General features: G+C 48.7%; 1 protein-coding gene across 1 annotated transcript; it reads left to right on the top strand.

The window, feature by feature from the left end:
• Positions 1–1,903: 1,903 nt before the first annotated feature.
• LOC140355583 (kinesin-like protein KIF3B) lies at positions 1,904–17,012 on the top strand. The gene is given in 11 exon segments (XM_072440224.1): positions 1,904–2,013; positions 5,989–6,954; positions 9,981–10,252; positions 11,204–11,453; positions 11,580–11,681; positions 11,758–11,880; positions 13,437–13,555; positions 14,235–14,348; positions 15,109–15,208; positions 15,322–15,554; positions 16,860–17,012. Coding segments are annotated over 10 exon segments (2,328 nt in total). The 5' UTR covers positions 1,904–2,013; positions 5,989–6,045; the 3' UTR covers positions 16,966–17,012.
• The last annotated feature ends 10,316 nt before the right edge of the window (positions 17,013–27,328 follow it).

The following is a 27,328-nucleotide window of genomic DNA, read 5'->3' as shown; positions in this document are numbered from 1 at the left end:
AATATCATCTGAATATGTTATTGAGACAAATAATATATTGAGAGATTGATTTCGGTCTCGTCCTCGTTCTGATGAAAACTGGAGGTTTTTACACAAAACTGTTTTATTTGTGAAAATGACTGTTTTTCATAACGACTTAACATTTCTGCTTTAAGACCGATTCCCTCCTCAGTGTCCATGTCCTCTGAGGGTCAAGGGGAGGGGTTAAGGGGTCAAGGGGAGGGGGAAGGGGTTAAGGGCTTTTAAGGGGAGGGGTTAGTGGGTTAAGGGGAGGGGTTAGGGGGTTAAGGGGAGGGGTTAGTGGGTCAAGGGGAGGGGTTAGTGGGTCAAGGGGAGGGGTTAGTGGGTCAAGGGGAGGGGTTAGTGGGTCAAGGGGAGGGGTTAGTGGGTCAAGGGGAGGGGTTAGTGGGTCAAGGGGAGGGGTTAGGGGGTCAAGGGGAGGGGTTAGGGGGTCAAGGGGAGGGGTTAGGGGGTCAAGGGGAGGGGTTAGTGTGATATGATGACTCTAGTTTGTGCTTCTCGGCTCCAGGACCAAACACAGATTTGTAATAGTTATTTTTGATCAATAAAATGAAATTATATTTTTACACAAATGGCTTGCAGTGCATTATTTTAGAGCTTCACAGTATCTGTCTGTCTGTCTGTCTGTCTCTGTCTGTCTCTGTCTGTCTCTGTCTGTCTCTGTCTGTCTCTGTCTGTCTCTGTCTGTCTGTCTCTGTCTGTCTCTGTCTGTCTCTGTCTGTCTGTCTCTGTCTGTCTGTCTCTGTCTGTCTGTCTCTGTCTGTCTGTCTGTCTGTCTCTGTCTGTCTGTGTCTGTCTGTCTGTATATCATCTATAAATCAGAGTCCACGTACAGACTGAAAGTTCTCTTGACCACGAGTTTTCCAAAATACTCCAGTGACATTAGTAAGAAGTAAATACTCAAATCTACAAATATTACAATATATTTAAACATATCAAGGACAAAGACAAATGTTCTTTATTTTATTAAGTTCTGTTCATTGTGAGCAGAAACAAATGTATTTACAATGATCAACAATCAAACAAGACTTAATTAAGTTATGAAAAGTGTTCTTGTCGTTGTCAGGGCTGAAGTTGCCATGGTGATTCAGTGCGACAGAAAACTATGAATAATAAAAGAAAGATAAATCAAATAAGGCGTCCATGAGAGGTTTTGTCTATGGGAGTTTTTGTTTATTCTATTAAGAGTGTTTTTTAAACTTCCTACAAGTGATCTGTCCTTTTCCTCTGTATCTACTGCGTTGCAACAATGAAATTTCCCCATGTGTGGACAATAAAGGATTATCTCATCTCATCTTATCAAAGAGAAAGTATAAGTTATGATTCCTTTCAAACTAAGTTACATTGCTTCATCTTTAGATGTTCATTCAGCGCGTCACAAAACAGTCAGAATGTATTTAACCCAAGACATATAATATTATATAAAAGTATTTATATCGTTTTATCATTTGAAATTGTTATAATTGAAGTAAACATTTATTTTATTTCCCACAGTTTTAGTTCAATTCTTCCCTTTTATCAAATATTCGTGTGATATTTCTGACGTTCTCTTTTCGCCTTGAAGACGTGAGGCCACGTGACCAGGATCGATCAGCTGATCAGTAATCTGCTGCGTGGGTTGCCAGGTCCACATAACTCTCCTTTAAGTCCATTACAGACTTTACTGTCTGGAATTACGTGTAAAACTCGAATGTCACTGTCACGTACTTTCTTCACTTACGCATTCATGATCCATATGTCAGAACAGATCACGCACGACACGCGGAGAATCGTTTAAGTCCGATTTACGTGGCGTTTTGTCTCGTGTTTGTGCCTCGTGATGTGAGAGTTCTGTCGCGAGTGTCTGGCGCGGATCGGGACGATGAGTTAAACACGGCGCCCCCGGGTTCGGTTCAGCGACACAATCTTACACTTTTGTGACACATTTAACGATGCAATTGAGAACAAAAACCTGTCCCCGACGTCCCGGAGGTGTCCCCGCGTCCAGAGCCCGTGAGTATCGCGCAGTGAAGCGGTCATTTTGTGGGGAAAGTGTAGGAAAAGTCCCTCCTGATCCGGAGCGGTAGCCGCAGATGCTAGCAGAGTTGTAGCTAAGGAGACCGGTGTGTTTGCTGTTGCCAGGCCGATTTTCAGCTCGCTTTTCCGGCTAGAATCGAGACCTTTAGTCGCTGTTTGGTTGGAAGGAGGTAATGCTGGTAGTTTATGGACATATGGATGAATGACACGTAAAATATAATGTCATAGTTCATCTTCTTGTTAGACACTTGTCCCCGGATGAGATGCTTTTAATGCAGTTATAACATTACAACTGTGGAAGAGGAGCTAAAGGACAAAAAGGTGTTTTTATAATCATTATATTCACAAATGTAAAGATCATACTTCCTTTAGCATGTTCAAACTAAACACGCTTCCTTTAGCCTGTTCAAACTAAACATGCTTCCTTTAGCATGTTCCTTTAGCCTGTTCAAACTAAACACGCCTCCTTTAGCATGTTCCTTTAGCATGTTCAAACTAAACATGCCTCCTTTAGCATGTTCCTTTAGCCTGTTCAAACTAAACACGCCTCCTTTAGCATGTTCCTTTAGCATGTTCAAACTAAACATGCTTCCTTTAGCATGTTCCTTTAGCATGTTCAAACTAAACATGCCTCCTTTAGCATGTTCCTTTAGCCTGTTCAAACTAAACACGCTTCCTTTAGCATGTTCCTTTAGCCTGTTCAAACTAAACACGCCTCCTTTAGCATGTTCCTTTAGCCTGTTCAAACTAAACACGCCTCCTTTAGCATGTTCCTTTAGCATGTTCAAACTAAACACTCTTCCTTTAGCATGTTCCTTTAGCCTGTTCAAACTGAACACGCCTCCTTTAGCATGTTCAAACTAAACACGCTTCCTTTAGCCTGTTCAAACTAAACACGCCTCCTTTAGCATGTTCAAACTAAACACGCTTCCTTTAGCGTGTTCAAACTAAACACGCCTCCTTTAGCATATTGAAACTAAACTCGCTTCCTTCAGCATGTTCAAACTAAACACGCCTCCTTCAGCATGTTCAAACTAAACACGCTTCCTTTAGCGTGTTCAAACTAAAAACGCTTCCTTTAGCGTGTTCAAACTAAACACGCTTCCTTTAGCGTGTTCAAACTAAACACGCTTCCTTTAGCGTGTTCAAACTAAACACGCCTCCTTTAGCATGTTCAAACTAAACACGCGTTCAAACTAAACACGCTTCCTTTAGCGTGTTCAAACTAAACACGCTTCCTTTAGCATGTTCAAACTAAACACGCTTCCTTTAGCGTGTTCAAACTAAACACGCCTCCTTTAGCGTGTTCAAACTAAACACGCCTCCTTTAGCGTGTTCAAACTAAACACACTTCCTTTAGCGTGTTCAAACTAAACACGCTTCATTTAGCGTGTTCAAACTAAACTTCATTTAAGCGTGTTCAAACAACCTCCTTTAGCATGTTCAAACTAAACACGCTTCCTTTAGCGTGTTCAAACTAAACACGCTTCCTTTAGCGTGTTCAAACTAAACACGCCTCCTTTAGCATGTTCAAACTAAACACGCTTCCTTTAGCGTGTTCAAACTAAACACGCTTCCTTTAGCGTGTTCAAACTAAACACGCCTCCTTTAGCGTGTTCAAACTAAACACGCTTCCTTTAGCGTGTTCAAACTAAACACGCTTCCTTTAGCGTGTTCAAACTAAACACGCCTCCTTTAGCGTGTTCAAACTAAACACGCCTCCTTTAGCGTGTCCAAACTAAACACACTTCCTTTAGCGTGTTCAAACTAAACACGCGTTCAAACTAAACACGCGTTCAAACTAAACACGCTTCCTTTAGCGTGTTCAAACTAAACACGCTTCCTTTAGCGTGTTCAAACTAAACACGCCTCCTTTAGCGTGTTCAAACTAAACACGCCTCCTTTAGCGTGTCCAAACTAAATACACTTCCTTTAGCGTGTTCAAACTAAACACGCTTCATTTAGCGTGTTCAAACTAAACTTCATTTAAGCGTGTTCAAACAACCTCCTTTAGCATGTTCAAACCAAACACGCTTCCTTCAGCCTGTTCAAACTAAACAACCTCCTTCAGCATGTTCAAACTAAACACGCCTCCTTTAGCATGTTCAAACTAAACACGCTTCCTTTAGCGTGTTCAAACTAAACACGCCTCCTTTAGCGTGTTCAAACTAAACACGCCTCCTTTAGCGTGTTCAAACTAAACACGCCTCCTTTAGCATGTTCAAACTAAACACGCTTCCTTTAGCGTGTTCAAACTAAACACGCCTCCTTTAGCGTGTTCAAACTAAACACGCCTCCTTTAGCGTGTTCAAACTAAACACGCCTCCTTTAGCGTGTTCAAACTAAACACGCTTCATTTAGCCTGTTCAAACTAAACTTCATTTAAGCGTGTTCAAACAACCTCCTTTAGCATGTTCAAACTAAACACGCTTCCTTTAGCGTGTTCAAACTAAACACGCTTCCTTTAGCGTGTTCAAACTAAACACGCCTCCTTTAGCGTGTTCAAACTAAACACGCTTCCTTTAGCGTGTTCAAACTAAACACGCTTCCTTTAGCGTGTTCAAACTAAACACGCCTCCTTTAGCGTGTTCAAACTAAACACGCCTCCTTTAGCGTGTTCAAACTAAACACGCTTCCTTTAGCGTGTTCAAACTAAACACGCTTCCTTTAGCGTGTTCAAACTAAACACGCTTCCTTTAGCGTGTTCAAACTAAACACGCTTCCTTTAGCATGTTCAAACTAAACACGCTTCATTTAGCGTGTTCAAACTAAACACGCTTCCTTTAGCGTGTTCAAACTAAACACGCTTCCTTTAGCGTGTTCAAACTAAACACGCTTCCTTTAGCGTGTTCAAACTAAACACGCCTCCTTTAGCGTGTTCAAACAACCTCCTTTAGCATGTTCAAACTAAACACGCTTCCTTTAGCATGTTCAAACTAAACATGTGAACACACCTCCTTTAGCATCTTCCTTTAGCGTGTTCAAACTAAACATGCTTCCTTTAGCGTGTTCAAACTAAACACGCTTCCTTTAGCGTGTTCAAACTAAACACGCTTCCTTTAGCGTGTTCAAACTAAACACGCCTCCTTTAGCGTGTTCAAACTAAACATGTGAACACACCTCCTTTAGCATCTTCCTTTAGCGTGTTCAAACTGAACACGCTCCTGTTAATCAGGCTTAGGAAGGGTTTGTCTCTGATTTGAAGGGTTTGTCATGGCAACAGTGCTCCGTTGTCATGGCGATAACTCTAAACAGAATATGATCTCCTTTTAATGGGGAAATCAGGAAGAAACAAACAGAAAAGTCAATGAAAAAAACAGTATTTAATCTACGTTTTGATTCAAACAAAATATTCTCCTCACAAACGGATCAAATTAGGATTTCAGCCTGATTTTAAATGTTGAGAAAGTTGAGTTTTCATTGTGCACTGGGGGCCCCTGGTTGTTCCTTGGGGGCCCCTGGTTGTTCCTTGGGGGCCCCTGGTTGTTCCTTGGGGGCCCCTGGTTGTTCCTTGGGGGCCCCTGGGTGTTCCTTGGGGGCCCCTGGGTGTTCCTTGGGGGCCCCTGGTTGATCCCTGTGGGTTCCTTGGGGATCCCTGTGGGTTCCTTGGGGGTCCCTGGGGCACACGGGTCCACAGTTTGGGGGGCCCCTGGGGCACACGGATCCACAGTTTGGGGGGCCCTGGGGCACACGGGTCCACAGTTTGGGGGGGCCCTAGGGCACACGGATCCACAGTTTGGGGGGCCCTGGGGCACACGGGTCCACAGTTTGGGGGGGCCCTGGGGCACACGGGTCCACAGTTTGGGGGGCCCTGGGGCACACAGGTCCACAGTTTGGGGGGCCCTGGGGCACACAGGTCCACAGTTTGGGGGGCCCTGGGGCACACGGGTCCACAGTTTGGGGGCCCCTGGGTGTCTGCCTCCGTCATGTCTCTCTGTCCTCTTCCTCCAGGTCTGATGTGGCTTTGTTGATCCGCTCTTGGAGACGTCGGCTTCGCTCGTGTCCAACATGTCCAAGAGCCGGGGCGCGGAGACGGTGAAGGTGGTGGTCCGCTGCCGCCCCATGAACGAGAAGGAGAGCGCCGCCAAGTACGAGCGCGTGGTCTCGGTGGACGTCAAACTGGGACAGATCGTGGTCAGAAACCCCCGGGACGTGTCCAACCACGACGTGCCCAAGGTCTTCACCTTCGACTCCGTCTACGACTGGAACTCCAAGCAGATCGACCTGTACGACGAGACCTTCCGCCCGCTCGTCGACTCGGTGCTGTTCGGCTTCAACGGCACCATCTTCGCCTACGGACAAACGGGAACGGGCAAGACCTACACCATGGAAGGCGTTCGGAACGACGCCGAGCGAAGGGGCGTCATCCCCAACTCCTTCGAGCACATCTTCACGCACATCTCGCGCTCGCAGAACCAGCAGTACCTCGTCCGGGCGTCCTATCTGGAAATCTACCAGGAGGAGATCCGCGACCTGCTGTCCAAAGACCAGCTGCGGCGCCTGGAGCTGCGCGAGCGCCCCGACACCGGCGTCTACGTCAAGGACCTCTCGTCGTTCGTGACCAAGAGCGTGCGGGAGATCGAGCACGTGATGAACGTGGGCAACCAGAACCGCTCGGTGGGCTCGACCAACATGAACGAGCACAGTTCCCGCTCGCACGCCATCTTCGTGATCACGGTGGAGTGCAGCGAGCTGGGCGTGGACGGCGAGAACCACATCCGCGTGGGCAAGCTCAACCTGGTGGACCTGGCGGGCAGCGAGCGGCAGACCAAGACCGGGGCGCAGGGCGAGCGGCTGAAGGAGGCCACCAAGATCAACCTGTCGCTGTCGGCGCTCGGCAACGTCATCTCGGCGCTGGTGGACGGGCGGAGCAGCCACATCCCGTACCGGGACTCCAAGCTCACGCGACTGCTGCAGGTACGAGCGCGCCAGGGTCTAATGTATACGTACGAGCCAGAGTCGAATGTGTACGTACGAGCCAGAGTCGAATGTGTACGTACGAGCCAGAGTCGAATGTGTACGTACGAGCCAGAGTCGAATGTGTACGTACGAGCCAGAGTCGAATGTGTACGTACGAGCCAGAGTCGAATGTGTACGTACGAGCCAGAGTCGAATGTGTACGTACGAGCCAGAGTCGAATGTGTACGTACGAGCCAGAGTCGAATGTGTACGTACGAGCCAGAGTCGAATGTGTACGTACGAGCCAGAGTCGAATGTGTACGTACGAGCCAGAGTCGAATGTGTACGTACGAGCCAGAGTCGAATGTGTACGTACGAGCCAGAGTCGAATGTGTACGTACGAGCCAGAGTCGAATGTGTACGTACGAGCCAGAGTCGAATGTGTACGTACGAGCCAGAGTCGAATGTATACGTACGAGCCAGAGTCGAATGTGTACGTACGAGCCAGAGTCGAATGTATACGTACGAGCCAGTCGACTGTGTACGTACGAGCCAGAGTCGAATGTGTACGTACGAGCCAGAGTCGAATGTATACGTACGAGCCAGAGTCGAATGTGTACGTACGAGCCAGAGTCGAATGTGTACGTACGAGCCAGAGTCGAATGTGTACGTACGAGCCAGAGTCGAATGTGTACGTACGAGCCAGAGTCGAATGTGTACGTACGAGCCAGAGTCGAATGTGTACGTACGAGCCAGAGTCGAATGTGTACGTACGAGCCAGAGTCGAATGTGTACGTACGAGCCAGAGTCGAATGTGTACGTACGAGCCAGAGTCGAATGTGTACGTACGAGCCAGAGTCGAATGTGTACGTACGAGCCAGAGTCGAATGTGTACGTACGAGCCAGAGTCGAATGTGTACGTACGAGCCAGAGTCGAATGTGTACGTACGAGCCAGAGTCGAATGTGTACGTACGAGCCAGAGTCGAATGTGTACGTACGAGCCAGAGTCGAATGTGTACGTACGAGCCAGAGTCGAATGTGTACGTACGAGCCAGAGTCGAATGTGTACGTACGAGCCAGAGTCGAATGTGTACGTACGAGCCAGAGTCGAATGTGTACGTACGAGCCAGAGTCGAATGTGTACGTACGAGCCAGAGTCGAATGTGTACGTACGAGCCAGAGTCGAATGTGTACGTACGAGCCAGAGTCGAATGTGTACGTACGAGCCAGAGTCGAATGTGTACGTACGAGCCAGAGTCGAATGTATACGTACGAGCCAGAGTCTAATGTATAGGTACGGGCGCGCCAGAGTCTAATGTATAGGTACGGGCGCGCCGGAGTCTAATGTACGGGCGCAAGTCACACCCCGGCCAAAACTATGACAAAAAGTGCGACTTCTCATATTTCTCCCATAACCCAGTCCAAGCACAAACAATGGTGGTTGTGGTTGTTCGGTGGTTGTGACTGTTCGGTGGTTGTGGTTGTTCGGTGGTTGTGGTTGTTCGGTGGTTGTGGGTGGTTGTGGTTGTTCGGTGGTTGTGGTTGTTCGGTGGTTGTGGTTGTTCGGTGGTTGTGGTTGTTCGGTGGTTGTGGGTGGTTGTGGTTGTTCGGTGGTTGTGGTTGTTCGGTGGTTGTGGTTGTTCGGTGGTTGTGGTTGTTCGGTGGTTGTGGTTGTTCGGTGGTTGTGGTTGTTCGGTGGTTGTGGTTGTGACTGTTCGGTGGTTGTGACTGTTCGGTGGTTGTGACTGTTCGGTGGTTGTGGTTGTTCGGTGGTTGTGGTTGTTCGGTGGTTGTGGGTGGTTGTGGTTGTTCAGTGGTTGTGGTTGTTCGGTGGTTGTGGTTGTTCGGTGGTTGTGGTTGTTCGGTGGTTGTGGTTGTTCGGTGGTTGTGGTTGTTCGGTGGTTGTGGTTGTTCGGTGGTTGTGGTTGTTCGGTGGTTGTGGTTGTTCGGTGGTTGTGGTTGTTCGGTGGTTGTGGTTGTTCGGTGGTTGTGGTTGTGACTGTTCGGTGGTTGTGACTGTTAGGTGGTTGTGGCTGTTAGGTGGTTGTGACTGTTAGGTGGTTGTGGTTGTGACTGTTCGGTGGTTGTGGTTGTGACTGTTCGGTGGTTGTGACTGTTCGGTGGTTGTGGTTGTTCGGTGGTTGTGGTTGTTCGGTGGTTGTGGTTGTTCGGTGGTTGTGGTTGTGGTTGTGGTTGTGGTTGTGGTTGTTCGGTGGTTGTGACTGTTCGGTGGTTGTGACTGTTCGGTGGTTGTGACTGTTCGGTGGTTGTGACTGTTCGGTGGTTGTGACTGTTCGGTGGTTGTGACTGTTAGGTGGTTGTGACTGTTAGGTGGTTGTGACTGTTAGGTGGTTGTGACTGTTAGGTGGTTGTGACTGTTAGGTGGTTGTGGTTGTGACTGTTCGGTGGTTGTGGTTGTGACTGTTCGGTGGTTGTGACTGTTAGGTGGTTGTGACTGTTAGGTGGTTGTGGTTGTGACTGTTCGGTGGTTGTGGTTGTGACTGTTCGGTGGTTGTGACTGTTCGGTGGTTGTGGTTGTTCGGTGGTTGTGGTTGTTCGGTGGTTGTGGTTGTTCGGTGGTTGTGGTTGTTCGGTGGTTGTGGTTGTTCGGTGGTTGTGGTTGTTCGGTGGTTGTGACTGTTCGGTGGTTGTGACTGTTCGGTGGTTGTGACTGTTCGGTGGTTGTGACTGTTAGGTGGTTGTGACTGTTAGGTGGTTGTGACTGTTAGGTGGTTGTGACTGTTAGGTGGTTGTGACTGTTAGGTGGTTGTGGTTGTGACTGTTAGGTGGTTGTGGTTGTGACTGTTAGGTGGTTGTGGTTGTGACTGTTCGGTGGTTGTGGTTGTTCGGTGGTTGTGGTTGTTCGGTGGTTGTGGTTGTGGTTGTTCGGTGGTTGTGGTTGTGGTTGTGACTGTTAGGTGGTTGTGGTTGTGACTGTTAGGTGGTTGTGGTTGTGACTGTTAGGTGGTTGTGGTTGTGACTGTTAGGTGGTTGTGGTTGTGACTGTTAGGTGGTTGTGGTTGTGACTGTTCGGTGCTTTCAGGACTCTCTGGGAGGAAACGCTCGCACTGTGATGGTGGCCAACCTGGGCCCCGCCTCCTACAACGTGGAGGAGACGCTGACCACGCTGCGCTACGCTAACCGCGCCAAGAACATCAAGAACAAGCCGCGCATCAACGAGGACCCTAAAGACGCCCTGCTCCGGGAGTTCCAGGAGGAGATCGCCCGCCTCAAGGCCCAACTGCAGAGCCGCTCAGGCAAGAAGAAGAAGAGGAGGGGCCCCCGCAGAGAGTGAGTGACCCCCGGAGAGAGTGAGTGACCCCCGCTTAGAGTGAGTGACCCCCGCTTAGAGTGAGTGACCCCCGCTTAGAGTGAGTGACCCCCGGAGAGAGTGAGTGACCCCCGCTTAGAGTGAGTGACCCCCGGAGAGAGTGAGTGACCCCCGCGGAGAGTGAGTGACCCCCGCGGAGAGTGAGTGACCCCCGCGGAGAGAGTGAGTGACCCCCGCGGAGAGAGTGAGTGACCCCCGCGGAGAGAGTGAGTGACCCCCGCGGAGAGAGTGAGTGACCCCCGCGGAGAGAGTGAGTGACCCCCGCGGAGAGAGTGAGTGACCCCCGCGGAGAGAGTGAGTGACCCCCGCGGAGAGAGTGAGTGACCCCCGGAGAGAGTGAGTGACCCCCGGAGAGAGTGAGTGACCCCCGGAGAGAGAGTGAGTGACCCCCGGGGAGAGTCCCGGGGAGAGTGAGTGAGTGACCCCCGGAGAGAGTGAGTGAGTGACCCCCGGAGAGAGTGAGTGAGTGACCCCCGGAGAGAGTGAGTGAGTGACCCCCGGGGAGAGTGAGTGAGTGACCCCCGGGGAGAGTGAGTGAGTGACCCCCGGGGAGAGTGAGTGAGTGACCCCCGGAGAGAGTGAGTGAGTGACCCCCGGAGAGAGTGAGTGAGTGACCCCCGCGGAGAGTGAGTGACCCCCGCGGAGAGTGAGAGTGACCCCCGCAGAGAGAGAGAGTGACCCCCGCAGAGAGAGAGAGTGACCCCCGCAGAGAGAGAGAGTGACCCCCGCAGAGAGAGAGAGTGACCCCCGCAGAGAGAGAGAGTGACCCCCGCAGAGAGAGAGAGTGACCCCCGCAGAGAGAGTGAGTGACCCCCGGAGAGAGTGAGTGACCCCACTGGATTGAACATTTTGAAACGAGACAAACATCTAAACTCACATCACACATTTGAGTAACTTTTGAAATAACGGTGGGTCATGTTTCCCGTTTGTGTCAGCGATGGCGTGGAGGGCGAGGAGGAGGAGTCTGAGGAGGAGGGCGAGGACGAGGGGGAGGAGCAGGAGATGGAGAAGGGCGACTACTGGAAGAACCAGCAGGAGAAACTGGAGCGAGAGAGAAGAGCCATCATGGAGGACCACAGCCTGGTCGCCGAGGAGAAGCAACGACTGCTGCGCGAGAAGGAGCGCAAGATGGAGGACCTGAAGAAGGAGCGCGAGGCGGGAGAGATGCTCGCCGCCAAAGTCAAGGTGGTTTCTTTGGGCCGAGGCCATGGCCATAACTTTGCCTCTCAAAACTGCTTTAGCAACGTCTTCATCTGCTATTCAAGGATGAACTGTGTGTGAACTGTACTTGAACGGCTTTTCTTATCGAAGGCGATGGAGAGCAAACTTCTGGTTGGAGGGAAGAACATTGTGGACCACACGAATGAGCAGCAGAAGATGTTGGAGCTGAAGAGGCAGGAGATCGCCGAGCAGGTACAGAGTGTGGAGTTTGTATCGACGCGAGTGACGGTCCTTCAGGAGAAACCAATCGTAAAGCCTGTGTTTTCAGAAACGTCGTGAGCGCGAGATGCAGCAGCAGATGGAGGCCAGAGGCGAGGAGACGCTGGAGCTGAAGGGGACGTATACCTCTCTGCATCAGGAAGTCGAGGATAAGACCAAGAAACTCAAGAAGGTACAAGGGTTTCTCTGAAGGGTTTCTCTGCTCCTCTGAAGGGTTTCTCTGCTCCTCTCTGAAGGGTTTCTCTGCTCCTCTGAAGGGTTTCTCTGCTCCTCTCTGAAGGGTCTCTCTGCTCCTCTGAAGGGTTTCTCTGCTCCTCTCTGAAGGGTTTCTCTGCTCCTCTGAAGGGTTTCTCTGCTCCTCTGAAGGGTTTCTCTGCTCCTCTCTGAAGGGTCTCTCTGCTCCTCTCTGAAGGGTCTCTCTGCTCCTCTGAAGGGTTTCTCTGCTCCTCTCTGAAGGGTTTCTCTGCTCCTCTGAAGGGTTTCTCTGCTCCTCTGAAGGGTTTCTCTGCTCCTCTCTGAAGGGTCTCTCTGCTCCTCTGAAGGGTTTCTCTGCTCCTCTCTGAAGGGTTTCTCTGCTCCTCTCTGAAGGGTTTCTCTGCTCCTCTGAAGGGTTTCTCTGCTCCTCTCTGAAGGGTCTCTCTGCTCCTCTGAAGGGTTTCTCTGCTCCTCTCTGAAGGGTTTCTCTGCTCCTCTGAAGGGTTTCTCTGCTCCTCTCTGAAGGGTTTCTCTGCTCCTCTCTGAAGGGTTTCTCTGCTCCTCTCTGAAGGGTCTCTCTGCTCCTCTCTGAAGGGTTTCTCTGCTCCTCTCTGAAGGGTTTCTCTGCTCCTCTCTGAAGGGTTTCTCTGCTCCTCTCTGAAGGGTCTCTCTGCTCCTCTCTGAAGGGTTTCTCTGCTCCTCTCTGAAGGGTTTCTCTGCTCCTCTCTGAAGGGTTTCTCTGCTCCTCTCTGAAGGGTTTCTCTGCTCCTCTCTGAAGGGTTTCTCTGCTCCTCTCTGAAGGGTTTCTCTGCTCCTCTCTGAAGGGTCTCTCTGCTCCTCTCTGAAGGGTCTCTCTGCTCCTCTCTGAAGGGTTTCTCTGCTCCTCTCTGAAGGGTTTCTCTGCTCCTCTCTGAAGGGTCTCTCTGCTCCTCTCTGAAGGGTTTCTCTGCTCCTCTCTGAAGGGTTTCTCTGCTCCTCTCTGAAGGGTTTCTCTGCTCCTCTCTGAAGGGTTTCTCTGCTCCTCTCTGAAGGGTTTCTCTGCTCCTCTCTGAAGGGTTTCTCTGCTCCTCTCTGAAGGGTTTCTCTGCTCCTCTCTGAAGGGTCTCTCTGCTCCTCTCTGAAGGGTTTCTCTGCTCCACTCTGAAGGGTCTCTCTGCTCCTCTCTGAAGGGTTTCTCTGCTCCACTCTGAAGGGTCTCTCTGCTCCTCTCTGAAGGGTTTCTCTGCTCCTCTCTGAAGGGTTTCTCTGCTCCTCTCTGAAGGGTCTCTCTGCTCCTCTCTGAAGGGTCTCTCTGCTCCTCTCTGAAGGGTTTCTCTGCTCCTCTCTGAAGGGTTTCTCTGCTCCTCTCTGAAGGGTCTCTCTGCTCCTCTCTGAAGGGTTTCTCTGCTCCTCTCTGAAGGGTTTCTCTGCTCCTCTCTGAAGGGTTTCTCTGCTCCTCTCTGAAGGGTTTCTCTGCTCCTCTCTGAAGGGTTTCTCTGCTCCTCTCTGAAGGGTTTCTCTGCTCCTCTCTGAAGGGTTTCTTTTGTGCCGTAGTTGTTTGCGAAGCTTCAGGCTGTGAAAGAGGAAATCCACGACATCCACGAGGACCACATCAGCCATAGACAAGATTTGGAGCAGACGCAGAACGAGCTCATCAGAGACCTCAAGCTCAAGTGAGAACGCTCAATGTGACTGTGCCTCATAGAGACTATTTCTATTCTCAATGTGGACGATTAGAGGACTTATTTATTTAAAGTGCTGAGCAAATTTAAAATACGCCTTAAGCATAAAACAATGTCGGCTCTTTACGATGGTCCAACATCCGGACTTTGGACAGAGGGGTCAGACAGGGCTGTGCTTGGTCTCTCCTCCTGTTTGTTTTGTATCTGTCAATCAAAATGAATCCAGGGTTTTAATGTCACGGCCAATATTTGAATCAAACTGTTGTTAAATCCAGAGAAAAGCACTTCTTCCTGTTTGAGGAGTGGAATAAAACCATCTCCAGACTTATGTGGCAAAAAAACAACTCTAATCTGATTTTAAAAACTTTACAGTTATGAAAGAAAAGGAGGCGGGGTTTGCCTATATTTCAGCTCCAATCAGAGCGTAACACCCTCAAAGTCAAGTAAAGGTTGCATATGTGAGACGATTAGAGCTTCTCTGGTCGGTTAGCGATAATATTTATTACTACTTATGGCAAATACTACAATAATCCAATAATGTCTTATAAAAACACAAGCTGCAATAAATCAGTGTCAGAACGTAATATTTGTTGTAGTATTTAGTAATTCACAGTGACTTCTCCAACTGTCTCAGAATCAGAATAATGACGCGACACGTTTAACTCGTCAGGAAGCTGATCATCGAGAACTTCCTTCCTCTGGAGGAGAAGAACAAAATGGAGAACCGAGCGTTCTGCGACGAGGACGGCTACTGGAGGCTGCAGCCAATCACACACCTGGAGGAGTAAGTCCCGCCCACACACAGCCTGAAGCCTGTGATTGTAGCTTGTAACGTGCAAGTGTGGCGTGCGAGTGGCGTGCGAGTGTGGCGTGCGAGTGTGGCGTGCGAGTGTGGCGTGCGAGTGTGGCGTGCGAGTGCGAGTGTGGCGTGCGAGTGTGGCGTGCGAGTGCGAGTGTGGCGTGCGAGTGCGAGTGTGGCGTGCGAGTGTGGCGTGCGAGTGTGGCGTGCGAGTGTGGCGTGCGAGTGCGAGTGTGGCGTGCGAGTGGCGTGCGAGTGGCGTGCGAGTGGCGTGCGAGTGGCGTGCGAGTGGCGTGCGAGTGGCGTGCGAGTGTGGCGTGCGAGTGGCGTGCGAGTGGCGTGCGAGTGTGGCGTGCGAGTGGCGTGCGAGTGTGGCGTGCGAGTGCGGGCGTGCGTGCGAGTGCGCGAGTGCGGGCGTGCGAGTGCGGGCGTGCGGGCGTGCGAGTGCGGGCGTGCGAGTGCGGGCGTGCGAGTGCGGGCGTGCGAGTGCGGGCGTGCGAGTGCGGGCGTGCGAGTGTGGCGTGCGAGTGCGGGCGAGTGCGGGCGTGCGAGTGCGGGCGTGCGAGTGCGGGCGTGCGAGTGCGGGCGTGCGAGTGCGGGCGTGCGAGTGCGAGTGTGGCGTGCGAGTGGCGTGCGAGTGTGGCGTGCGAGTGCGGGCGTGCGAGTGCGGGCGTGCGAGTGCGGGCGTGCGAGTGCGGGCGTGCGAGTGCGGGCGTGTGTTAACGCCGCGTGGTGTTGTGTGCAGTGAGCAGCAGAAGCCCCGCCCCTGCGCAGTTGGATACAAACGCCCCCTGAGCCGGCTCTCGTGCGTGACCATGATGATGAAGCCTGACCTCCGACACAAGGTCACCTCCCACTCTGTACTTGTGTCTCTGATAATGACCGTCTGCTGACCGCCCTGTGGTCTACTGACCGTCGTGTCGTGCGGTCTACTGACCGCTGTGCGGTCTGTTTCCAGGCCGATAACCTGCAGACGGTGGAGCTGGACCTTCCCTCGCGCAGCACCAGAGATTACCAGGAGCCCGTGATCGCTCCCAAAGTGGCGGCGGCGCTGGAGGACGCGCTCAGGGACGAGGAGGAGATCCAGGTGGACGCGGCGCACATCGGCCTGGCACTGCCCCACGGCGGTGGTCAGGGGGCGGGCAGCAGAGCGGGCAGCGCCAACAGCCTCAAGAGGAACAAGAACGCCGGGTCAGTTTCACTTCCACAAGCGCTTCATGGTTAGAGATTTGTGAGTTTGAGTCATGCGTCTGAACATGTCAGTTCAGTCTCCACCACGAGGGTTCCTCAGAGTGGTTTGTATCAGATCCACAGCTTCAGTGTAGAACGTGAGAGCGCCTCCTGCTGGACCACGCCCCTCTTATGTCTGCCCCTGTGTGAGGAGGAGTCAAGTCTGTTCAGAGGCCACGCCCCTCTTATGTCTGCCCCTGTGTGAGGAGGAGTCAAGTCTGTTCAGAGGCCACGCCCCTCTTATGTCTGCCCCTGTGGGAGGAGGAGTCAAGTCTGTTCAGAGGCCACGCCCCTCTTATGTCTGCCCCTGTGTGAGGAGGAGTCAAGTCTGTTCAGAGGCCACGCCCCTCTTATGTCTGCCCCTGTGTGAGGAGGAGTCAAGTCTGTTCAGAGGCCACGCCCCTCTTATGTCTGCCCCTGTGTGAGGAGGAGTCAAGTCTGTTCAGAGGCCACGCCCCTCTTATGTCTGCCCCTGTGTGAGGAGGAGTCAAGTCTGTTCAGAGGCCACGCCCCTCTTATGTCTGCCCCTGTGTGAGGAGGAGTCAAGTCTGTTCAGAGGCCACGCCCCTCTTATGTCTGCCCCTGTGTGAGGAGGAGTCAAGTCTGTTCAGAGGCCACGCCCCTCTTATGTCTGCCCCTGTGTGAGGAGGAGTCAAGTCTGTTCAGAGGCCACGCCCCTCTTATGTCTGCCCCTGTGTGAGGAGGAGTCAAGTCTGTTCAGAGGCCACGCCCCTCTTATGTCTGCCCCTGTGTGAGGAGGAGTCAAGTCTGTTCAGAGGCCACGCCCCTCTTATGTCTGCCCCTGTGTGAGGAGGAGTCAAGTCTGTTCAGAGGCCACGCCCCTCTTATGTCTGCCCCTGTGTGAGGAGGAGTCAAGTCTGTTCAGAGGCCACGCCCCTCTTATGTCTGCCCCTGTGTGAGGAGGAGTCAAGTCTGTTCAGAGGCCACGCCCCTCTTATGTCTGCCCCTGTGGGAGGAGGAGTCAAGTCTGTTCAGAGGCCACGCCCCTCTGATTTCTGATATTCATAACCTGGTCCAACACAAACACCGTAACCACAACAACCGACTGTCGCCGATGCAGAGCTAGCTTAGACGTAGCATCGCCAGCGTGGCTCTCGTGGCGTGACCCGCACCGAGCGCTTATTTCACTTTGTGTCAATGTGCAAAAGATGAGCGTTTGCTGATGTCACATGACTCCCTTTGCCCCGCCCCTTTGCTCCGCCCCTTCCTCATTATTCCTGAACCGTTTTGTTTTTTCTGTCACAGGCGACCGAGAACGGGCAAGAAGTCGAGCACGCCCACGTCTCCGTGCGACGCCTCCAGCCCCGCCCCTCCCTTTTACCCACGCCCCCGCGGCCTGGTGCCTAAATGACCCCTGACCTCCTCTCGACCGCTGACCTCTTCTCGCTGCACCCGCCCACTTTAGCACTGAGCCACGCCTCTTACAGGTTTAGTGCCTCAAACCGCTACCACCGCCTTCAACGACACGAGACACACACACCAGGACACACACAAGACACACACACCAGGACACACACAAGACACACACACCAGGACACACACAAACACACACACAAACACACACACACACAAGACACACACACAAGACACACACACAAGACACACACACAAGACACACACACCAGGACACACACAAGACACACACAAGACACACACACCAGGACACACACAAGACACACACACCAGGACACACACAAGACACACACACCAGGACACACACAAGACACACACACCAGGACACACACAAGACACACACACCAGGAAACACACACACACCAGGACACACACAAGACACACACACCAGGACACACACAAGACACACACACCAGGACACACACAAGACACACACACCAGGACACACACAAGACACACACACCAGGACACACACCAAGACACACACACCAGGACACACACAAGACACACACAAGACACACACACCAGGACACACACAAACACACACACACACCAGGACACACACACACCAGGACACACACACACACAGACACACACACACACCAGGACACACACACACACACCAGGACACACACACACCAGGACACACACACACACACCAGGACACACACACACCAGGACACACACACACCAGGACACACACACACCAGGACACACACACACCAGGACACACACACACACACACAGACACACACACACACCAGGACACACACACACCAGGACACACACACACCAGGACACACACACACCAGGACACACACACACACAGACACACACACACACCAGGACACACACACACCAGGACACACACACACACAGACACACACACACACCAGGACACACACACACCAGGACACACACACACACAGACACACACACAGACACACACACACACCAGGACACACACACACCAGGACACACACACACCAGGACACACACACACCAGGACACACACACACACAGACACACACACAGACACACACACACACCAGGACACACACACACCAGGACACACACACACCAGGACACACACACACACAGACACACACACACACCAGGACACACACACACACAGACACACACACAGACACACACACACACCAGGACACACACACACCAGGACACACACACACCAGGACACACACACACACAGACACACACACACACCAGGACACACACACACCAGGACACACACACACACAGACACACACACAGACACACACACACACCAGGACACACACACACCAGGACACACACACACCAGGACACACACACACCAGGACACACACACACCAGGACACACACACACACAGACACACACACAGACACACACACCAGGACACACACACACCAGGACACACACACACACAGACACACACACACACCAGGACACACACACACACAGACACACACACAGACACACACACACACCAGGACACACACACACCAGGACACACACACACACACCACGACACAAGCATGACACACACAACACAAACGACAACCGTCTGTTTGCGCACTGTTAGCATGCTAATGTCTGTTAGCTTCACTGGACTGAGGACTGCTCTTGAGCTTTAAGGCCCCATGGGAACTGTTATTATGGGTCAGTCTGCTGTTTCTAACTTTGACCCCTTTAGAATCCGGGTCAAGCGCCGCACAGCGGTCTGATTTTGACCCAGGAGCTGCTTTATATCCACTGAGCCTGGAGCATCATACAGTGTGATTTGTGTCTCTCACAGTGGAAACGCACCTACGATGAACCGTCCAGACGCTCCAGACCACACGGCAGAGATTTGACCTTTGACCTACAAACTCTCGCTTTTTACTGACACACATCTGTTCCGACCGCTCGGCTTCTCGTGCCTTAAACTGTGCGGTTCTCGTCTTCGCACGGATGAAATGATGAAGACGATGTGTTCTGGTCGTTCTCTGAGGTCAGAGGTCACAGACTGCAGGAACCAATCGTTCTCTGAGGTCAGAGGTCACAGACTGCAGGAACCGGTGGACGAAGGGCGGAGCCTGTCCAAGCTCATCCACGCTAGCAGTTTTAGCGGCTAAGTTACACATTTGAGCGCGCGGTTCATGGCGACTGCCGAGCCAATCAGGAGCCAGGTTGTAGAAGGTACACGCCCCTTCCCTCTGAGAACGGCGGCTCCCGATTGGTCCGTTCTCGGGGTCACGCTTGAGTCCCAGAAGCAGCAGATGTTTCAAAAGAACGTGAAAGCTTTGGCTAACGAGCTAACGAGCTAACGGGCTAGTGGACTAGTCCACTCATTTATACGGACAGAACGTGGACAGCGCCTCCTCGTGGACAGAACGTGAACAGCGCCTCCTCGTGGACAGAACGTGAACAGCGCCTCCTCGTGGACAGAACGTGAACAGCGCCTCCTCGTGGACAGAACGTGAACAGCGCCTCCTCGTGGACAGAACGTGGACAGCGCCTCCTCGTGGACAGAACGTGGACAGCGCCTCCTCGTGGACAGAACGTGGACAGCGCCTCCTCGTGGACAGAACGTGAACAGCGCCTCCTCGTGGACAGAACGTGGACAGCGCCTCCTCGTGGACAGAACGTGAACAGCGCCTCCTCGTGGACAGAACGTGAACAGCGCCTCCTCGTGGACAGAACGTGAACAGCGCCTCCTCGTGGACAGAACGTGAACAGCGCCTCCTCGTGGACAGAACGTGGACAGCGCCTCCTCGTGGACAGAACGTGGACAGCGCCTCCTCGTGGACAGAACGTGATGTACAAAGTGTAAATGAAATAAAACGTCAGAGTTTGAATGACTAAAATGACAAAAATGACATTTGTTCTTTTTTACCCTTTGACTTGACGCTGCAGTGACAGGGACAGAGACGGGGACGGGGACAGATGTCACTTCAACTCATGTTTGACTCAAACATTCAGGATTATTCTCCATCTCTGACATATTTATTTTATTTGGTTGAAAATATGTCACAAAACAAATATATTTAATCTTCTCAGTTGAAACACATTTTTGAACCAAACAAAGGTAAATCTGTGGCTTTTGGAGAGAATGTTTATGAATAAAGTGTTTTAGAGTCTTCTCTTCAGAATGTCACATGTTCAGGTCAAATATGTCATAAATCATGTGTCAATATTTAAACTTATTATATTCACCCACTTTGATAAACTCATGTCAATATCATGTTCTTTCATCAAATAGATTGTTTTATTTTTGGAGCTTTGTAATTTATCCTGTACATTTTTGTCTTTGATGAAACCGCTTTATTTTTAGATTTAAATGTTTTGCATGAGATTTAAAGTTTTATTGACGTTTCTCACTGAACCACATCATAAACATCATAAACACAAACATCATAAACACAAACAAACACAAACATCATAAACAAACATCACAAACATCATAAACACAAACATAAACATAAACATAAACACAAACATCATAAACATAAACATAAACACAAACATCATAAACACAAACAAACACAAACATCATAAACAAACATCACAAACATCATAAACACAAACATCATAAACACAAACATCATAAACACAAACATCATAAACACAAACATCATAAACACAAACATCATAAACACAAACATCATAAACACAAACATCATAAACACAAACATCATAAACACAAACATCATAAACATAAACATCATAAACACAAACATCATAAACATCATAAACACAAACATCATAAACACAAACATCATAAACATAAACATAAACACAAACATCATAAACACAAACATCATAAACACAAACATCATAAACACAAACATCATAAACACAAACATCATAAACATAAACATCATAAACACAAACATCATAAACACAAACATCATAAACACAAACATAAACACAAACATCATAAACATAAACATCATAAACACAAACATCATAAACATCATAAACACAAACATCATAAACATAAACACAAACATCATAAACATAAACACAAACATCATAAACATAAACATCCATCCATCCATTTTCTACCGCTTGTTCCCTTTCGGGGTCGCGGGTGACTGGAGCCTATCCCAGTGACTTCGGGCCTTAGGCGGGGTACACCCTGGACAGTGGCCATCATAAACATAAACATCATAAACACAAACATCATAAACATAAACATCATAAACATAAACATCATAAACACAAACATCATAAACATAAACATCATAAACATAAACATCATAAACACAAACATCATAAACATAAACATCATAAACATAAACATCATAAACAGAAACATAAACACAAACATCATAAACAGAAACATAAACATCATAAACATAAACATCATAAACACAAACATAAACATCATAAACATAAACATCATAAACAGAAACATCATAAACACAAACATCATAAACATAAACATCATAAACACAAACATCATAAACATAAACATCATAAACATCATAAACATAAACATCATAAACATAAACATCATAAACACAAACATAAACATCATAAACACAAACATCATAAACACAAACATCATAAACAGAAACATCATAAACACAAACATCATAAACACAAACATCATAAACACAAACATCATAAACAGAAACATAAACAGAAACATCATAAACAGAAACATCATAAACACAAACATCATAAACATAAACATCATAAACATAAACATCATAAACATCATAAACATCATAAACATAAACATCATAAACACAAACATCATAAACACAAACATCATAAACACAAACATAAACACAAACAGAAACATCATAAACATCATAAACATAAACATCATAAACATAAACATCATAAACACAAACATAAACATCATAAACATAAACATCATAAACACAAACATCATAAACACAAACATCATAAACATAAACATCATAAACACAAACATAAACATCATAAACCTAAACATCATAAACACAAACATAAACATAAACATCATAAACACAAACATCATAAACATAAACATCATAAACATAAACATCATAAACATCATAAACATAAACATCATAAACATAAACATCATAAACACAAACATCATAAACACAAACAGAAACATCATAAACATAAACATCATAAACATAAACATCATAAACATAAACATCATAAACATAAACATCATAAACACAAACAGAAACATCATAAACATAAACATCATAAACATAAACATCATAAACACAAACATAAACATCATAAACATAAACATCATAAACACAAACATCATAAACACAAACATCATAAACATAAACATCATAAACACAAACATAAACATCATAAACATAAACATCATAAACACAAACATCATAAACATAAACATCATAAACACAAACATCATAAACATAAACATCATAAACATAAACATCATAAACATCATAAACATCATAAACATAAACATCATAAACATCATAAACATAAACATCATAAACATCATAAACAGAAACATCATAAACATAAACATCATAAACACAAACATAAACATCATAAACATAAACATCATAAACACAAACATCATAAACATAAACATCATAAACACAAACATAAACATCATAAACATAAACATCATAAACACAAACATCATAAACATAAACATCATAAACATAAACATCATAAACACAAACATCATAAACACAAACATCATAAACATAAACATCATAAACACAAACATCATAAACATAAACATCATAAACACAAACATCATAAACACAAACATCATAAACATAAACATCATAAACATAAACATCATAAACACAAACATCATAAACACAAACATCATAAACATAAACATCATAAACATAAACATCATAAACATAAACATCATAAACATAAACATCATAAACATAAACATCATAAACACAAACATCATAAACATAAACATCATAAACATAAACATCATAAACAGAAACATAAACACAAACATCATAAACAGAAACATCATAAACATCATAAACATAAACATCATAAACACAAACATAAACATCATAAACATAAACATCATAAACAGAAACATCATAAACACAAACATCATAAACATAAACATCATAAACACAAACATCATAAACATAAACATCATAAACAGAAACATCATAAACACAAACATAAACATCATAAACACAAACATCATAAACACAAACATCATAAACAGAAACATAAACAGAAACATCATAAACAGAAACATCATAAACACAAACATCATAAACATAAACATCATAAACATAAACATCATAAACATCATAAACATCATAAACATAAACATCATAAACACAAACATCATAAACACAAACATCATAAACACAAACATAAACACAAACAGAAACATCATAAACATCATAAACATAAACATCATAAACATAAACATCATAAACACAAACATAAACATCATAAACATAAACATCATAAACACAAACATCATAAACACAAACATCATAAACATAAACATCATAAACACAAACATAAACATCATAAACCTAAACATCATAAACACAAACATCATAAACATAAACATCATAAACACAAACATCATAAACATAAACATCATAAACATAAACATCATAAACATCATAAACATAAACATCATAAACACAAACATCATAAACACAAACATAAACACAAACAGAAACATCATAAACATAAACATCATAAACATAAACATCATAAACACAAACATAAACATCATAAACATAAACATCATAAACACAAACATCATAAACACAAACATCATAAACATAAACATCATAAACACAAACATAAACATCATAAACATAAACATCATAAACACAAACATCATAAACATAAACATCATAAACACAAACATCATAAACATAAACATCATAAACATAAACATCATAAACATAAACATCATAAACATCATAAACATCATAAACATCATAAACATCATAAACATAAACATCATAAACATCATAAACAGAAACATCATAAACATAAACATCATAAACACAAACATAAACATCATAAACATAAACATCATAAACACAAACATCATAAACATAAACATCATAAACACAAACATAAACATCATAAACATAAACATCATAAACACAAACATCATAAACATAAACATCATAAACATAAACATCATAAACACAAACATCATAAACACAAACATCATAAACATAAACATCATAAACACAAACATCATAAACATAAACATCATAAACACAAACATCATAAACACAAACATCATAAACACAAACATCATAAACACAAACATCATAAACACAAACATCATAAACATAAACATCATAAACATAAACATCATAAACACAAACATCATAAACACAAACATCATAAACACAAACATCATAAACATAAACATCATAAACATCATAAACATCATAAACATAAACATCATAAACATCATAAACATAAACATCATAAACATCATAAACAGAAACATCATAAACATAAACATCATAAACACAAACATAAACATCATAAACATAAACATCATAAACACAAACATCATAAACATAAACATCATAAACACAAACATAAACATCATAAACATAAACATCATAAACACAAACATCATAAACATAAACATCATAAACATAAACATCATAAACATAAACATCATAAACACAAACATAAACATCATAAACATAAACATCATAAACATAAACATCATAAACACAAACATCATAAACATAAACATCATAAACACAAACATCATAAACATAAACATCATAAACACAAACATCATAAACACAAACATCATAAACACAAACATCATAAACATAAACATCATAAACATAATAAACACAAACATCATAAACACAAACATCATAAACATAAACATCATAAACATAAACATCATAAACAGAAACATCATAAACATAAACATCATAAACACAAACATCATAAACATAAACATCATAAACATAAACATCATAAACAGAAAAGATCAAACTGATTTTATTGGAATCACTTTAATAAACATTTACCACACGCCCCCTGGAGGACACGCCCCCTGGAGGACACGCCCCCTGGAGGACACACCCCCTGGAGGACACGCCCCCTGGAGGACACGCCCCCTGAAGGACACGCCCCTGGAGGACACGCCCCCTGGAGGACACACCCCCTGGAGGACACGCCCCCTGGAGGACACGCCCCCTGAAGGACACGCCCCTGGAGGACACGCCCCCCTGGAGGACACGCCCCTGGAGGACACGCCCCCTGGAGGACACGCCCCCTGGAGGACACGCCCCCCTGGAAGACACGCCCCCTGGAAGACACGCCCCCTGGAGGACACGCCCCCTGGAGGACACGCCCCCTGAAGGACACGCCCCCTGGAGGACACGCCCCCTGGAGGACACGCCCCCTGGAGGACACGCCCCTGGAGGACACGCCCCCCTGGAGGACACGCCCCTGGAGGACACGCCCCCTGGAGGACACGCCCCCTGGAGGACACACCCCCTGGAGGACACGCCCCTGGAGGACACGCCCCCTGAAGGACACGCCCCTGGAGGACACGCCCCCCTGGAGGACACGCCCCTGGAGGACACGCCCCCTGGAGGACACGCCCCCTGGAGGACACGCCCCCTGGAGGACACACCCCCTGGAGGACACGCCCCCTGGAGGACACGCCCCCTGAAGGACACGCCCCTGGAGGACACGCCCCCTGGAGGACACACCCCCTGGAGGACACGCCCCCTGGAGGACACGCCCCCTGAAGGACACGCCCCTGGAGGACACGCCCCCCTGGAGGACACGCCCCTGGAGGACACGCCCCCTGGAGGACACGCCCCCTGGAGGACACGCCCCCCTGGAAGACACGCCCCCTGGAAGACACGCCCCCTGGAGGACACGCCCCCTGGAGGACACGCCCCCTGAAGGACACGCCCCCTGGAGGACACGCCCCCTGGAGGACACGCCCCCTGGAGGACACGCCCCTGGAGGACACGCCCCCCTGGAGGACACGCCCCTGGAGGACACGCCCCCTGGAGGACACGCCCCCTGGAGGACACACCCCCTGGAGGACACGCCCCTGGAGGACACGCCCCCTGAAGGACACGCCCCTGGAGGACACGCCCCCCTGGAGGACACGCCCCTGGAGGACACGCCCCCTGGAGGACACGCCCCCTGGAGGACACGCCCCCTGGAGGACACACCCCCTGGAGGACACGCCCCCTGGAGGACACGCCCCCTGAAGGACACGCCCCTGGAGGACACGCCCCCTGGAGGACACACCCCCTGGAGGACACGCCCCCTGGAGGACACGCCCCCTGAAGGACACGCCCCTGGAGGACACGCCCCCCTGGAGGACACGCCCCTGGAGGACACGCCCCCTGGAGGACACGCCCCCTGGAGGACACGCCCCCCTGGAAGACACGCCCCCTGGAAGACACGCCCCCTGGAGGACACGCCCCCTGGAGGACACGCCCCCTGGAGGACACGCCCCTGGAGGACACGCCCCCCTGGAGGACACGCCCCTGGAGGACACGCCCCCTGGAGGACACGCCCCCTGGAGGACACACCCCCTGGAGGACACGCCCCTGGAGGACACGCCCCCTGAAGGACACGCCCCTGGAGGACACGCCCCCCTGGAGGACACGCCCCTGGAGGACACGCCCCCTGGAGGACACGCCCCCTGGAGGACACGCCCCCTGGAGGACACGCCCCCTGAAGGACACGCCCCTGGAGGACACGCCCCCCTGGAGGACACGCCCCTGGAGGACACGCCCCCTGGAGGACACGCCCCCTGGAGGACACGCCCCCCTGGAAGACACGCCCCCTGGAAGACACGCCCCCTGGAGGACACGCCCCCTGGAGGACACGCCCCCTGAAGGACACGCCCCCTGGAGGACACGCCCCCTGGAGGACACGCCCCCTGGAGGACACGCCCCCTGAAGGACACGCCCCTGGAGGACACGCCCCCCTGGAGGACACGCCCCTGGAGGACACGCCCCCTGGAGGACACGCCCCCTGGAGGACACACCCCCTGGAGGACACGCCCCCTGGAGGACACGCCCCCTGAAGGACACGCCCCTGGAGGACACGCCCCCCTGGAGGACACGCCCCTGGAGGACACGCCCCCTGGAGGACACGCCCCCTGGAGGACACGCCCCCCTGGAAGACACGCCCGCCCCCTGGAGGACACGCCCCCTGGAGGACACGCCCCCTGGAGGACACGCCCCCTGGAGGACACGCCCCCTGGAGGACACTCATGTGACACGCCCCCTGCAGGACACTCATGTGACACGCCCCCTGCAGGACTCTCATGTGACACGCCCCCTGCAGGACA

The sequence above is a fragment of the Eucyclogobius newberryi genome, unplaced genomic scaffold, assembly GCF_026437365.1.
Source record: "Eucyclogobius newberryi isolate DKJ021-1_F unplaced genomic scaffold, fEucNew1.0.hap1 SCAF_116, whole genome shotgun sequence".
Classification (NCBI taxonomy): domain Eukaryota; kingdom Metazoa; phylum Chordata; class Actinopteri; order Gobiiformes; family Gobiidae; genus Eucyclogobius; species Eucyclogobius newberryi.
The sequence above is the reverse complement of the archived record's forward strand: the minus strand, read 5'-3'. Positions and strand labels throughout refer to the sequence as shown.